Source organism: Cygnus atratus, chromosome 2, assembly GCF_013377495.2.
Source record: "Cygnus atratus isolate AKBS03 ecotype Queensland, Australia chromosome 2, CAtr_DNAZoo_HiC_assembly, whole genome shotgun sequence".
Lineage (NCBI taxonomy): Eukaryota > Metazoa > Chordata > Aves > Anseriformes > Anatidae > Cygnus > Cygnus atratus.
In genome coordinates this window covers 155739081-155756315 of record NC_066363.1, presented here as the reverse complement: position 1 = coordinate 155756315, position 17235 = coordinate 155739081, and the positions used below count along the sequence as shown (strand labels likewise).

The 17235-nt window shown below is 41.1% G+C and overlaps 1 protein-coding gene across 1 annotated transcript in view; it reads left to right on the top strand.

The window, feature by feature from the left end:
* The window catches only part of KCNK9 (potassium two pore domain channel subfamily K member 9), an 86120-nt gene extending 78870 nt beyond the window's left edge, over positions 1-7250 (top strand). The window contains exon 2 of the mRNA XM_035561695.1: positions 6409-7250. Within this exon, the coding sequence (XP_035417588.1) occupies positions 6409-7250 (842 nt within the window). The remainder of the gene's footprint in view (positions 1-6408) is intronic.
* Positions 7251-17235: the final 9985 nt, after the last annotated feature.

Below are 17235 nucleotides of genomic sequence, written 5' to 3'. Positions count from 1 at the left end.
CACTCACAAAAAGAACGGCTTCAGCTGCCCCCTGACCTGCCAGGCACCAGATCACACAGCAAAAACATTTCTCCTCCTCCTCATTGCCCTGCTGGATACTGTGTGTGCGCGTTGTGTGCCTGCCTATCCACTCAGACCTGCTTTTGAAGCTGTCTTCCCTGAACATTTTGAAAGTTTGCTTCCAAGATTGACAAGAAAATACATCTGTGCTTGTGGTGGGGAGAATAAAACAAGAGAAACCTACTGAGTCCTTGGATACCCAGAATAGATCTTCTGTAGGTCTCAATGCACTGTAAAATAGTATGTGTAACTTCCAAGGTGGCATGGCCTTAGCTCTGCAGTCGGGACGTGGAAGCAGTCATAACACAACAGAGGTGAGCCGAGGTGAAAGGCTGTGCCAGCCTTGTGGAGGGATTTCAAATTTTAGGTTGCACCTGGGGTTAGCATGTCCTATCTCCTCCCACAAGATGTCCATATCTTTGCAGCACAGGATGATATCATCCTATACTGGCCTGTGTACCTGTAGGGAGCCACACATTACGCTTTGACCTAACTTCAGAGACTGTCTTTTAGGCAGGATGGAAGGGGAATGCTGTGCAAAACTAAAAGAGATTATGGAGGTGATGTGCTGCAGTGACATTGACTGAAAAGGGAGAGAAAGAGAAAGGGGATCCTGGAGATGTTCAGGGAGAAATGCAGCAGGATTCAGGGAGAGCCCAGACATGTGGGAGAAAGAAGAGGGAGCAGACAGCGGTGATTATGTGCCAGGAGGATGGTGTTTGTAACACAGCTACTTTCATCCAGGTACACCAGCACCAGTGATTTGCTCTCAATTTCCTTGCAGGAGAATGTTTTTGTCCTAGAAAATGAGTTACCGGTAGGTACCAGTTAGTTAGATGAATTATCTCCCCAATCCCTACCACAGCATGAAGACAGTCTTGCTTCTTCTCCCCACTGAAAGCACAAGCACCAAATCCAGCAAAGAGCCAGACTCTTTTCTGTGGTAGTTTCCCTGACGTAGATGAACTTACGAAGTGAACGTGTGACATCAGGAAGATGTTTTCATCTGAATTGTGCTTGCCCATCTGAGGAACAGGTGCCATTATCGTCTTTTTGTTATCTCACGTCCAGAGTCGCTGCCAGCATGAGTAAGAAAGGATTGAGTCATGGCGATGGAGTAGTTCATTTCTTTCTGGAGGCTGTTGACAAAGATAACCAGGCCCAAATGTCTGTCATGGGGATGAATGATGTGTAGATGAACGAACAGAGAAATCTACTCCTAAAAGAAATAAAATGTCCCTCACAAAGAACACAGTGTTGCTTCAAGATTTAAGACATATAGACCTGATGGCATGGAGAATGCCAGGAAGAGCTGAACACCCCTACAGCCTCGGAGTGGTACTTGGCTGCAGTGGTCCCTGCTTAGAGTTAACCTCCATGGGTAGACCAGGTATGGGCATTGCCTGGACAGTGATGGTTGGTCCAGGCTAAAGCCATGATGGGAACTGTGCTGGTTTAACAGCGTGGATAATCATGGGTTGGTGCTGGAATCCATCCCTTTTCCCAGCTAATTTTCCAGTCTTAGACATGGATACTGTGTAAATGCAACACACTGAAAATATTCAGGATTTTTCCCAGTAATGCCTTAACTTTGTTATATATTCCCTTATTCTGGTTAGTCTGAATCACTGCAATAGCATGGCGTTGTTTATGCAGACCCTTTTTGCTCTAGAAGAAAAGTATTATTTAAGAGAATTTGTGTTGGAGGACAAGACAGACTTTAGGGGCCTGTCTATACCCTGCAGCTGAGCGTGGTGCAAAGATCACTGATGTAGATCTTAGCAAGCTGGTCAGCCCACATGAGGCTGTACAGTGCCAGAGATATTTACTTAGTGCCTGAGCGCAAGCTAGCAAGGCATGGCATTTGTGTTGAGAATGTCCATAAAATCATGAGTGGCACAAAGGCTAGTGGGGAATGACTGTTCCTGGTCTCTTCCATAGAGGAGATGGGGATTCAGGTGATAGTAGTGGGAGAGAAGTTCAAAATAAAGAAGTGATGGTGATTTTTTAAAGAAGATATGGTTAATCTATGGACTTCTTGCTACAGGGTGCTGCAGGTGCTGAAAGTTTATACGGGTTCAAGGGGGAATGCCCAAGCTCATGGGAGAGAAATCCATTATGCACTACTAAAACCAGTGAAACCGTATCTGGCTTAGGAAGTCCCTGAGCACCTGAAGATGAAGCTGGGTACTTAAATACTGGGGGGAAATGTCACATATACTCGCAACATTCAAGGTCTGGAAAAGAAGGCAGAGCCTCCATGCTCTGACCCTTCGACTCTCTTGCCTACAACTTCCTGCAATTCTGTTAGATGTCTGTAGCACAGCTCTCCTATAACTGGTGGACTGGTGCTCTGTACTCCAGAATTGGAATAACACTCTGAGGCATGACATTTCTTCATGCCAAACTATCTTTCATGCCAAACCAGATGAGTTCTGTCTTGAAAGTCAAAGGAACTGAGAGAGTTATTAAAAGAGAAAGAGACTACTCATTACATCATTTCCAATCAAGGTGAAAGTTATTTAGACTGTCATTGACCATTCAAATGATATCTCATTGAATATTGGACAAATCTGCCTGCTGTGGTCATAATAGTGTATCGTGGGACCTGAGCAAACTGGATAGTGTACTAGAGTAGTATAGGTAGTGTTTACCTAGGGGTGACTCAATTTAAAGCTCTCCATATATATTTCTTCCTGTTATCTCAACCTCTTGGCTTGCTAGGGGATGCATTTGCTTTACCTACTTTTAAAGGACTTCTCTTTGGTCTTTCTTCTTAGTCACCAAAGAGTGAGAAATACCAATGTCATGTTTAACTTCTGTACTTCTCTTTAAGTCTTGCATTTGTTACGGTTCATATGGAGCCTTCTTTTTATACTCTGGCAAAGGGCAGTGACATTCATGTGGAGGAAGTTAGGCTGAATTTTGGAGGCTGAAGTCTGCTACCAAAGCAGTTACTTTTGCTTCTGCCTTTCCTTGACGCAAGTAAAACCCAACTACTTGGAGGCTGACCTTATGCACTGTGGAGGGCTATTTTCCAGGCTTAATGGTTCTCTGTGCCCCTCTTCCTCTGGCAATTATTGACCTCATTTTTCCCAGAGGTCCTTTCTGATGTTAAGAAGACAGTGTTTGGTTTTAAATTTGAGATTTACTGAATTTCAGAGAGCATGCACTGGTGGAGCTTGCTTTTCATATATTGTTCTGTGTATTACTGGACAGATTTTGTATGGCTAAATTAAAGGAGAATTTACTCTGTCTTTTGTGTATTTTGAAACCCTTCATTTTAGATTGCTGAAGGCAATGACTAAGGTGACTACTCCATAAAGCTGCATTGCACTGGAGAGATGTATTTCTCTGGTTCCCTATACAGGAATCTATTTGCAAGGTCTTATTCCAGCTTCATGAATAAAGTTCTTTCTATTCCCCAGCTTCATGGTCAAAATATGGTAAAAGGCATGTACCTGATACTGTGGTAACTGAGTATGACACAGGGCAGAATAGAAATCTGAATTTCTGGATTTTTTGTCTACTTATGTGAATTAGAGAAAAATTATAGCCTGCCTGTGTCTGTGCTTTGCTATCTGTAAAACAGGGATATGAGTGTAGTCCTATCTCATGAGAACTGAGTTTGAGTTAATTACAAAGTCTGTGACGAATCTTAGAAATTCAATTGTGAGATAGTGTCTAAGCATATAATATTAATGTTTTATAATCTCCCTAAACTGTCTCTGTGGATATCTTTAGTGAGAGGGATATAATGATATCAAAAGAAGTCTTTTTTAACCCCAGCCCTTTTCTTTAGAACCCAAAGTGAAAGCTGTTTCCACCAACTGCCATCTCTGTAACCATCTGGAAAATCACATTTTCTGAAACTTTCCTTCTCTTTATCAGCTGTAACTAAAGCTATAAAATGGGAAGATGTCCCTGGTTTAATTAACACCCCTGTAGTTCAAAAGCTGATCTTAGTAATGAGAGGCAATTATAGCCTTTATTGAGGGACAGTCAGGTGGAACAAATCCAGCATCAGTCTATGGAAGACACTTCCCCTTGCAGGTTATTTGGAAACTGCTTTTTTTTTTTTTTTTTTGTAATAAACAGGGTACCTTCCTCAATAGAACAGGTGAATGTATTTATTTTGTAACCTGAAAATAACTTTCTTTTTTGGTTTATGTATTTCCTTTTCAAACCAGTGCTTACATCCTATCCGTTTGCCAACAACTAGCATCTGAGCTAAGGAAGTACGTACAGTTTTTTGGAGGGCATTCTTGCTGGTTCATTCATCTTATTTTCTTTGTCTTGTTGTTGCTTTTCTTTTTGAAGGTTGTCTGGTGTTCTAGCAAAACTGCGGACTTTGTGGTGTGCCCATGTCCTGAGGGTTTTGTGGAGTTCTGGTCTCTGCACCTCATCTTCAGACAGGCGAAAACTGAGGTCAGGGATACAGCTGGGGTTAGCTGAAGTCATCAGGCCCTGAGGCAACGGAGCACTAGCTGAAACAAAGAGATCTGCTTAAAATTAAAAAATACTTTCTCACACAGAAGAGAGTGCACTTCTGGAATCTGTTGCCGCAGGAGGTCGGGGAGGTAGGTAGTGTCAAGGGGGTTCAAAAAAAGGATTTGGCAGCTTCAGATCAGCAGGTCCATAACCTGAGCCTAGCAGTGATGTGCAGAGCTGGGGCAGCACGAGGGGAATGGTCTGCACAGAGTGGTCAAGCTCACCTGGTCTGGCTCAGCAGTATCTCACGTGAAGTCTGGCCTCCAGCTTCTGATCTATAGTGGCGTGGGACTGCTGTATGTCCTGCGTTTCCTTCATTGGCCCGATATAAATATCCTGTGAACTCAGGGGTCTCAAATGAAGTTAGATGCCTCTACCTGGATTTAAGCCTTCAGTGTCTACAATGCAGGCACCTTGAATTGATGCTGGTCACTGAAGGTGAAGCTCTACTTGTGACTAAGGTGCCCACATTTGGCTGTTTCCATGTAGTTGCCTATCTGTGCAGTAGATGTCTAAATTCTTCTGTAGTCAGCAGATATCTAGTCAGTCTAACGGGGACCTAGTGAATAGTCAATGGAGCAGTCAGTACTGTCATTTCAGCTCAACATAAGGTAGACAGATGCTGGAACGGCAGTTAAATAACTCGCTACTGCCTGTTTTCATTAAATCTTTGTTGACTATAAAGGGAGCTTGGACGCCTAGCACACACGTAGATACCTAGATTTATGCATATGAATCTTGAACTGAGGTCAGTCCTGAGATTTCTGTTATAATCACTGCAGAGAAATATGTGGCTCCTGAGAATAACTTAGTGACCTGTTTTAGATATCTAGGCGTAGATGAGGTGTACTGCGTTTGGGAAGTGAAGATTTCTATTCATTGACTTTAAGGGGAGCCTAGATAGTGCTACCCACACGGTGAATGCATATCATGGCCGGGTGACTTGCAGACATCCTATTTTGGAGACTTTGGTACTGTCGCTTGCAATCTTAGCTGTAAGAAATGTAGATTTCTAAAGCAGTGTGATGTGAAAAATTGAAATTAACATTTTGAAATAGAAACCCCTACACTTGTTTGATTTAGAATGAAGGTTTAGCTGTGATTTTACTTTCTGTAAGCTATGCTATGAAACATGCTACATCCTTTGTCCTGGATTAGTTTAACATCGTGGCAAAAGTGTCTTTCCCAGACTGGCTGAAAAAGCTGTAAAACTGTAAGAGAAGCTGGTAAGTTCTTTACACTTCAGTAATTAAAGTTACAGCAGGTATTAAACCCCTAAAATCCCATGGTGTTCCAGCAGTGAGTGGCCTTCAGAAGGGTGCCTATGGGAAAGGTTTGTTCTGTAAAAAAGACAATTTTAAAAAGACTTCCATTCATCAATGTTTCTGTGGATGTTGTTAACTCCTTGTTGCCAGCAGACACAGAATTTAGATGCCATCGGTGTACTCTGGTTTTGGGACAGGGCTACACCAACTCCTCTCAAAAATGTTGTGGAGGAGGCCACCTATTTCCAAAGTTTCCACTACCTCAAATGATGCAGGATGGACATGAAATTTCTTCAGCAAATGAAAGCAATGTTTAGGAGTTTGCAGCTATTTGAAGTAATATGGATTGCTCATTCTTTTGTTTTTCTCAGTCCTGTGTGTACAACTCAGTTGTTCTGTCATATTTGCTTCGAATACAGGATGTGAGCAAGGAGATTGGAAAATCCTGTGACTGCGATGTCCTCGTAGCTATTGGAGCCTTGGGTCTGGCCGCAGCTCGGGAGTCACCGCGATTCACGTGGCCTGTGTGGAAAGGGAGCTGTGGTAACCACCTGCCTTGCTGACTCTCCTGTCTTTTCGTTCCCCCTGCCAGGTTACGGACATGCTGCCCCAGGAACGGATGCAGGGAAGGCCTTTTGCATGTTCTACGCTGTCCTGGGGATCCCACTGACACTCGTCATGTTCCAGAGCTTGGGCGAGCGCATGAACACCTTTGTCAAGTACCTCTTGAAACGCATCAAAAAGTGCTGTGGGATGAGGAGCACTGAGGTCTCCATGGAAAACATGGTCACTGTGGGTTTCTTCTCCTGCATGGGGACACTCTGCATTGGAGCAGCAGCCTTTTCCCAGTATGAGGAATGGAGCTTTTTCCATGCTTACTATTACTGCTTTATAACATTGACTACGATAGGTTTTGGAGACTATGTGGCCCTGCAGACCAAAGGGGCCCTTCAAAAGAAGCCTCTCTACGTGGCTTTTAGCTTTATGTACATTCTAGTGGGGTTGACAGTCATTGGGGCATTTCTAAATCTGGTTGTTCTCAGGTTCTTAACCATGAACAGCGAGGACGAGAGGCGGGATGCCGAGGAACGGGCATCCCTGGCAGGGAACCGCAACAGCATGATTATCCACATCCAAGAGGACTCCCAGCATGGTCGGCCACGGTACAAGGCCGAAGTAACAGACCTTCAGTCAGTTTGCTCCTGCATGTGTTACAGGTCCCACGAGTACACCAGCCGGGTGGTGTCCCACCAAAATTCGTTCAGCTCGAAGCTGAACCCCCAGTACTTTCACTCCATCTCTTACAAGATAGAGGAGATCTCGCCAAGCACATTAAAAAACAGCCTTTTCCCATCTCCTGTCAGCTCCATCTCACCTGGGTTGCACAGCTTTACAGATAACCACAGGCTGATGAGAAGGCGAAAGTCCATTTAAAGTGATTTGTCTTCTTTTGCTTTCCTTGTTTTCCCCAGTTCTTCTCTGTTGTTTTGTTTTGTTGTGTTTTTTTTGTTTGTTTTGTTGTTTTCCTTGAGTGAGACGGAGCGAGGCCGAAGGGAGTAGAGAAAGCCAGTCCTCCTCTGAGACTCAGCTCTTGAGCATGAAGCATGGATTATTACTGTTCCAGCAAAGTATGCCTTACATTACCCCCTCGGTGGATGTCAGAGGATTCAAGGTGACGTGAAGTTGGTACCAAATCCAAAGTTGCACACACAGCTGGGAGCCTTCATGTGCCACTGGCACTCCTGACCTAATAAACTATTTTCCTCACGAGCAGGTTGCAGCGTGCGTGCTTGCGTGCGTGTTGGGTGCGTGTGGGTGGGTGTGTGCGCGTGCAATTCCACAACTAGTGCCATGTGACAAAATTAAAGCATCAGGTATTATTTTTTTCCCCTTGAGGCAATTGTGTTCCAGCCTGCTTTTAACTTTTTAGATTGCTTCCAAAAAGAACGGGGAGGTGGGGAGGGGAGCCAATTTGTTTCCTTTTTTGCCAAGACAAGCATGCGCCATAAGCAGTCAATATACCAGGTGTATCATGGTAACTTTTTTTAATGCTAGATTTTAGATTGTATTAACATTACAAAAAGGCAGGAAATGATGGATCATTTTAGCTTGCCAGTTCAAAATTAAAAAAAAAAATAAAATAAAGCATGCACTTTGTAAAACTGGTATGCATTATAAAAACACAAGAAAAACTAGCAATGGAATTAATAATCAAAAGCAAGTAATCCTGTTGATTTAACTATATTTACTTTCATCATTTGAAATTGTTCCAACAATTTGCAAGTGGAATTTTTTTTAAGAGCAATTGGGAGAACTGTTGGAACTAGAGAGTGTATTTTGTTTTTATTTTATTTATAAAAATATTATTATTATTTTATTATTATTTTATTGTGCAGCAATTATCTGCATGAATAGGAATTATATTTTTTTTGAATGCTTGGATTAGGATGGGTATAAATAGGTGGATGTATATTTTTTCTTATATAATAGTGACAGGGCATTCCTTGTTTTAAATAAAAAAAAATAAAGATGATTGTCTCTAAATCCTTTTGATTTGTAAATAATGGAAAGCCTTTGTTGGTCTCAGGAAGAATTCAAGGGACAGTATCTTGTGTTTGGCTCACTGGGAACTTGTGAGATTAGATGTGATATTGCTTTTTTGCTAGGCAGAAAGGCAAAATGCATTTCGCAGTAGTGGTCAAAAGCAGTTTTACTCCAGTGTTTAGAGGGTAACATTGGGAGTGATTGCATTGGCAAGCTGTAGTAGACAATGTTGAGACCAAGTTGTAGAGTTGTTCCTTGGCAATTGTCCTTTGCTCGGTTGTTCATCCGGACCAAACAGACTTTACAGAACCAAATTAGAGGCCTAATCCAGCTCCCTTTTAAGACAACAGGAATTTGCAATGATTACATGAGATTTAGTGCTTTGGGAGATTTATCTTTGATTTGACGGGGGTAGGACTGGGAGTTTTATAAACCTGCACCATTGTCTCTGATTTAATCCTATCTTTTAAATTGCCTTCCATGTTAATTCACCATACAAAACCTATCTTTTTTTGGCACTAGTCACTTCCTGCTGATTCTACCATTTTGTGCTCTCATTGTAAAAGCAATAATCGTCCTTTTTTTATATATATATTTTAAGTAGATGGTCTGTTTTCACACAAACCCCAGCTCTAAGCTCTGTGTGCTGATGGATGTTGGTATACTATCAAAGATGCATCTATTAAGAGCATTAATAGGGAGAAAGAAGGAATGTCCTTCCTTCTCTGTTCTCCCTGACTTTAAATTATTAACTATATCAACTATAACTATATTAACTATATCTTCATGTTCTCCCTAATTTTGATATTTGTATTTCAACGAGTAAATGAAAAGCAAGGATCCATAACTTTGACTTCCCTATGCAACTTCTTTTTGGATTTTAAATTGCTGTGGCATGCAAAAGTCCATTAAAATGAGTGAAAAATTAACTTATAATTCTTAATGAGGATAGATGAGATGGACTTTTCCAACCTAATATGTGGGTATAACATCCTTCAGCATAGTTGGAGAGCAAGCTGGGTGCATTAATGATGTGCTGCTGTTACCATATCCTAAGGCAAATGCTGATGGCAAAAGTGTTGAAGCAAGCATACCTAGAAAAGCAGTTTCAGGATGTATTAAACAACCCCTGTGAAAGCTACCTAGAAACTGATTTCTGGAGGGTGGCCCATAGGGTTCATCGTGGTGTCAAAATTCACTTTCATAGTGCCATTGCTGATGGCATTCCAGGACTGCAAATAACTGTAGGGTTTTTTTCCTGCTAAGGAGATAAGAAAAAATATGTACATGTCTGTATCATGTACAAGTGCTGAGTATATTTGACACGGGTAAAGCAGGAAGAGTCTGGGATTTTGCAGATTTCAGGAGGGTGAAATTCTATCTGCCTATTAAAAATGAACTTTTGTAACAGGACGTTGAGTCAAAACTTTGAACAGTTTTGTGAAAAACAAAGTTGCATTTTAAAAAGCATTGGTTAGCTTTTTTTTTTTTCTTTAAGAAAAGAGGAAAATTCTATTTCTGCTGCATATAAAATAATTTTGAATGTTCTATAAATCTTGATGGACTCCAGAAATTAAAAGCTGTTACATGTTCTAGTTGATTTGTTACTTAATTTCCCCTCTGGAACCATAAATGAAGTTAAACAAAGAGTAAATTTTAGCACGGGGTATTTTAACCGGGGGAGCAACTTACCTAGGGGGTCATAGGTTGTCTGCCACTTAATCTTTGCATTAAAACTCAATGGCTTTCTAAAAACTCTAGTTTAGCTTAGTCAAAGTTTATGGATTTGGTTGAAGAAATCTACGTGTGTTGATATGATGGAGCCAGAGTAAATGTTTGTAGTGATACTTCTGAGTCTAAAGGATGTAGGGAGTTTGTACGTTGGAAAGCATTTTAGAAAATATATCTGCCTTCCTTAGGATTTAGAAATATTTTTAATTTAATTTATTTTTACCTTCTGCCTGTAGAACTCACAGTTCTGTCCCGTCTATATTTTTGGTGCACATAAGATTTTGAATAGGCAAGACATTTCCTTTGCAGACCTCCATACACTTGTATGAGCTCCTGCAGGACTTTTGTGAGCAGCCACAAATACAAGAACTCTTGTGCGCACATATCAGTAAACCAAGCAAAATATGCTGAAAATGCTTCTCTCTTGTTGTTTTTGTGGTTCTTGACTGATGCACGAATATTGACTTGAGCTGTTTGTAACTGGAACATGCAGTATCTTGAAAGAGTAGCTTTTCTCCAAGGTTAACCCCAGCTTTTCACTAAAACATGTAAAATCAGTCAGTGAAAGTTGAGCTGATTTTTGTCTGCTCCATGTCTGGCTACTTATTGCCCTACCAACTTTCTTCTTACAATGCCACTTTTCACGGCATATTTTCTTTGGTACATTACTATTTTATTCTACTTAAGATATTAGTTCTTTAAGAACAGCTTTTCTTGCTTTCTACTGACTCTTCCGAAATACACCTATTTTCTTGAAATTTTGAGATTGAAGCAGGTAGTAGTGGTGCCACTTATGACAATACATTCTAATATCCAAAATACCTAACCTATGTTTCCATAGCACAGAGACTTTTGCTATCACTTTGTGATGCACTCTCATTCCCCAGAGTCTCATTTCCCCTATTATTAAGCATTCGAAATAATAATAATAAATCAGATTAATCTATTTATGTCTCACTAATGTGCTGTTCATCAAAACAACACAAATTTAGCTCCCTGCTGTCGACTTTGATTATATAACAACCCCATTATCCTATCATATTTCATATTATCATCAAAGGAAAAAATCAGTTTGATCAGTGAAGCACCAAAATAGCTTTGACTGAGCATGCTGTGATATGGAAACGAAAGAGGAAACAATAGAGCCACACAGGCACAACTCTTCTTGCTCTTCATTACTGCACAAGGAAAATAACCACTGATCTAACTGGGGCTGCTTTGCCAGAACTTTGTACATATTTGTGCTTTACAAAAACGAAGGGGACATTTTTGGAAGGGGTGTCTGGAGGTTACCTGATGATGTCTGGATGAAGGATTCCAAATAAATTCCTGGTTGTTAATGAATGGAGAAGATGGACAGTGATCCTCAGCAATAGACCTCAGTTTGGACTCCTCTGTAATAGCTTATTAGGACAACATTAGCAACATTTAAAAAAAAAAAAAATAAAGAGGGAAGTGACTATGTTAATCTACTGTAATGTCTACTGTAATGTAGGTGGTTTCATTAGCTTCCTATGCTTCGATCGAAGAAATGCCAGGGAAATAATCAAGATTATTGCAAATTCAACTTGAGCAAAGTAATTTCATGTTTTCTCTGACAAATATGAAGGTTTTTGATGTGGAAAAAAGACTCATTTGTTGCTAAAAGCTTTAAAAAAAGCGGTCAGTGGAACCAGGATGGAGAAGGGAAATGTTCCAGAATGATTTGGTGTGTGCAGACCAGAGGGCAGGGGCCTGGGTGGAAGTAGCTTTCTGTTGAAGTTTATGTCTTCATTTAGCTTTATGTAATATTCCTGTTAATATTAGGATCCAATTAAGACAGTCATTTAAAATCTTTATGAGGAAGCCAGACCAGAGAGACGTGTTGGAGTGTGTCCATTACAGTAATGTTATGGACTTTTTAATGCATATTTCAACAAGACACTATTATTGACTGGAATATTGCACAAATTACAATGAGAATCACACCACTACTACTTTCATCAACTAGAAGTGCATAATGCTCACAGAATTCAAAAAGAAATATTGCCTTTCTAACTAGCCTGCCTGTCATCTAACTTTAATATCAAACTTTATTTTGGGAACTTCAGCAAGATAAACCGTATGAAAAGGATTAGACATCATAATGATGCACCAAAATAAAAATAAATAGAATAATGACATTGGACACAGAGAAATTGATTACAGATGGAAGGCACTCTGGGACTCTTATGCTAGTTAATCTGAGCTCAGAGACTGAATTATAGCCATCAAAACTGACGGGAGCCTTTGCCAAAATGCAGTTTGCAATTATTTAAGATGTAGATAATGAACATGGCAGAAGAACTTTCACCCAAGTAGTAGCAAGGCAAAAAAATTAAAATGTTCTCAACAGGAAGAGTACTTAATGTTATTTCCAGTTGAAATCACAGTGAGGTGATACTGAAGACTGTTGAGCTTTTATCTGGATAGAATTAGTCTGGGAGATGCTCTCTGCTCAGATATGGTTTATGCTTAGCCTTATTAGCCTGAGCATTATCAACAGTTATCAACAATTGATAACTGTTGATAACTGTCAGCAATTATCTTGTTGTCACCTCACCACACCTGTTTCCCAACCCATATCTGAGCGTGTCAGGAACTGGAGAGCTGATGTGCTGCTTTTGGTGATCACAGAGAAGTGTTCAGGACGATGAAATTGGGCTCCATGGAGGTGTCCTCACTCCTGCACACCCCCTGGAGATATATTTGATTTAAAGGTGTTGTGCAGTCCTGCACTGACAGTATTTCAGTGGTTACTGCTGATGAGATTCATGGTGCTCCTGATTCTCCAGTTAGGTTTTTGCTGCTGTCTTTGTTGAAACCAAGATATTATTCAGCCAGCCCGTCCTGAGCAGTGCTGATCCCTGTGATATATTTTGCTAGTGATGCTATTTTGTTATACTGGTGCTCCTAAGCGCAAGAAGGGCTCAGTGGGATGTAAGCAGACTCTTTGCTACTCTAGAGTCTGTAGTGGCAGAACCTTCTCTGAAGCTAGCAGAAGCTGTACTAAAGCTAAACTTATTCAGACTGGCCCTAAGTCTTTAATTTCTTTGGAAAATTTTCAGTGATTGTTCTCAGTTTTTGCTTTTCCCCTAAGGGGCTTCTGCAACCCCTCTGATTGATTCTCAGTCAAACAGTATTGTTCTTTGCACAAATTTCCAAGTCATGTACATGTACACAGCGGTATTCCTTTGGGGGAAAGTCCAACACGAAGCTTTAAATTATAGAGCTTTCAGCATTTGCATCTTTACACTGGGAGCTCCACAAAGTTACTCCTTGTGCACACTGGAGAATGCAGACATGGTAAACGCATGATGGTTGGGTTTGCTCATGTCCTTGGTGGATGTTGTAGCTGCTGAGCTGACCCTTGCTGGACTATCCTCTGAAGTTGGTGGCTTTATATTGCCGTGAATTGGTAAACTACAGAGAAATCAAAGTGCTTAGGGGTAATTTTTTCTAATGCACTTTTCCAATATGGTAACCTAACTGATTTGGGTGCAATACAATGAGTCCAGATTTACACACCACTGAAATTAGAATGTAAGCCTCTGTTTAACTCTTAAGATATGATATCTGTATCTTCAACCAGTGCTTGCCGTGAACAATTTTTCCTAAACTTAATGGTGAGAGTAGAAAGACCTGAAGACAGCAGTCAACATGTATAACTTATGTGACTGTATTCTGCTTTACGGAATCCAGGCAACCAAAGCTGTCTGCTAATTTTAGGCTGGAAATATTATCTCTGGGGCCTTCAGCCTTCAATTTTCTCTCCTTTTGTGAATGCTGCAATTAAGAAATATCCCAGAGTCTTCCCTCACCTTACTTTCTGACCATGTAAGAATTGCTGCCATATATTAATACAACACATCAGAAGAAAAGAAAAGAAAAAAAGAGAGAGAAGAGAGATTAATGCTGCAATTTTATTGGTAATTAATATTCACAGTTCCAAGCTCTGTCGTGTTTTAGTTCACTTTGAGAAATGCAGAGCAAACAGCAGCATGATAACATTTATCATAGCTGGCTAATTCACAAGTGAAGCTAGCAAATATAATAATTGAAACTATGCTCTATAATGCATCTTCCTCATGCATGAGTTCTGATACCGCTAGCCTGGCTTTGATTCATCGTTTATCTGGTCTGTGGAACAGCTTGCAGTAATTGCTCTATCCAGAGCACTACACTTGAGGCTAGAAGAAAGATCCATTGCACAGACAGTGGCCCTCCGGCTTTCTCCATACGCCCTCCCCATTCTCTACCCAGACATTAACTCATTAGCTTGCCATTTCGTAAACGTATGCTCAAACCCAAGATCACCACATTCTGTACTTTCCCCTATCATGTATTAATGAAAAGCATTATGCTACAGAACTGCACCCTGGGGAAGGAAATGTTCCACTCTAATTACTACTGACAAAAGAAATCTACAGATAGATTAAAAACAATATGCGGGGAATCAAATAGGAAACGTAAAGTGCACAAACCTGCATGGGTGAAATCTACTTGTACCCTAACTGGGATGCAACTTACTGGCCTGGGAGGAGAATTTGGGAGTTTGTCTGGGGGAAGGCCTGGGCACTAGCAGAAAGCACAGATGATTTGAGCATGCAAAGAGACACAGTGGTTTACTCATTGTCTGTAGATCATTGGTAAGGTCTGTGGTGTGGTTTCAAATTAAGGACAAGCCATGGGTCTTCTGGGTGTAGCCTGTTTGCTATCCATCTGCCATCATCCTCCCAGGCAGGAGTCGCAGGAGATGTGGGAAGGATGGAGCATAACAGGGTCATGGTGGAGTGGATTGTCATTAGTGAGACCACATTACTAATGTTGATGTTGAACAGGGAGCAGTGAAAATTGTGTCTTCTAGAGCCTCTTCCCTCTCCTGTTCCTGGAAGAGATCAGTTGCACCATCCTCCCTATTGCCTGTGGCAAATCTGTACTGCTCAGAAAGGCTTGGACTGGGGTCTCCTTGCCCATCTGTGATATTATATCCCAGAGCAGTTTTGTAGAAATGTGTGGGAAATGCTAAGCTGCTCCAGCTGGGTTTGGGAGGTCGTGGTACAGTAAAGAAGCCTTTTTGTATTGACTGTGTTTGGACAGTTCCTTCGTGTCCAAACATAATCAAAATTGACCTTTAGAAAAATAATGGTAATTCCTTACTGCTCTCTCTCTCTCTCCCTGCAGCACTGGTATGCAGCTCCTTAATCATAATTATTGTTAAGACGCTAATTAATTTGATAACATTATTTAATTAGATTAGCTGAAGTACAGTGTGTAAATGATTTTGGCCTCCCAGAGTCTGAAATCTGAAGTCTACAAAATGATTTCCAAAAGGCCTGCTTAGTAGTGGCACTGCTGACACGGAGGTCATGCGACGTTGTCCTACTGACAAACATCATCTTGGCATGTTGACTGGAAGTATCTGGGGAAAGGATTTTAGCTCAGATCTAATATATGGAGTTAGGCCCTCAATTCCCACTGAACTAAATAGGTGCTTAAATGTCTTTGAGCTTGATTTTTGTCTTGTAGAGAAAAGAACCAGTGGTGTGTCTTAGAGAGATGGCATGACCCAGGTGGGCTGTAAGGGGCTGCATTTCAGAATGGAGCATGGTTCTGGTACCCTTTGGAGCACGGCCAAAAGGTCTCAGCTGTGCTGTCTGGGAAGGATTATGCTTTGAAGAGAGAGCCCAAAGTTGGCAGCAAGGCAGGGATGAGCACAGGGATGGGTTGCTGGATGTATGTGCAAACACGTCTGGATCACCAGTGGAATGGAGAAGGTACAGCTGAGCTTCTCCATCGCAAGCTGGATTGATGAGGGAGCTGACACTATGGCATATCCTTCTCCCAACCCCTGTCTGAGCAAGGTTACAGAAGGCAGAGTAACAGAGTCGATTTCTGCCTGTCCTCTGGGTGAGGGTGAAGGAGGACAGGATTCATTTCTAGCTTACACACTGGGCAAGAGCTCAGAGCAGCATTCTTCTTGGAAACCAAGACTAGGACCATCTGCATTTCTTTTATAAAATATGAATAATACTGCTTACCCCCGTCACAGGTGAGTTGCAAAGATTTATAAGCAAGGGTCTGTCTAGGACCGTGAAACTAGTGCATGGTGGGTTTCATTGTTTTGTGTTCAACTTAGAAAAATGTGTTGCAATATTCTGTAAACGGGGGAAAAAAATAACACTCAAGCAATCTGTACTTTGAAAAATAGGAGGAGGCATCTTTTAATTTTTTATTTTTTTTTCCTCCTTGTTTGAGCTTGGATTTCAATAAATGACTCAGGGCAGTCATTGGTATAGGTATAATGTGACTTCTCTTGAGGCACTACACCTGTTAGAGGAAATGAAATCAAATCTTCTCAACGTCACTAAGGAGCCAGAGTTTCTGTTGTGTTGGTGGCAGAGCTTTCAGATAGCTCCGTAGCCATTTCTTCTAGTGTTTCCTTTAAGGGATTTAGTACACTTCTTTAATCTCTCTGATTTGTTATTCGGAGAGCCCTTTCTGAACAGTGACGTGGGCACATCTCATATCTTCTCTTCACAAGTCATCCAAATGGGTCTGTTGGGCAGCTCACAGCTATTCATTGTGATCAGGGCTACTGGAACATTCTTCTGGTTGCCCTGGGAAGCTGCAGTTTTGCCAAAGGATTGGCTAAGGGAACAGAGGATTGAAGACATATATGTGAGATCCTTTTAAAAACGCCCAGTTAGTTGTGATTTCTTTTTTTTTTTTTCACTGGACACTCCTTTCACATTCTTCAGCATCTCAGCCCCAGTTGTTTTTTAATGACATCTCTTTCCATGTGCCTACTCTTTTCGTTGTAGAATTCCTGTCACATACATTTTCTAGCAAAGATGGTTATCACATTGCTCCTTCTTAGCATATCTTTTCACTTCCATACTGCAGTCAGAGGCAGCAGTGGGAAATTTCATTGTTGAAACTGTGCTGTTTCTATTCTCCTATGAAGATTAGAGCTACAGAGTCTGGCGTGGTCACCACTTGCTGGTACGCTCAACACAACTCAGTGATCTCCTCTTGCCAGTTTACCTCCTTTTTGACTGTTCAGCTGCATTTACATTGTGTCATATAATTTCTGTATAAGTTGTCAGTGCAGGAATATTATGCA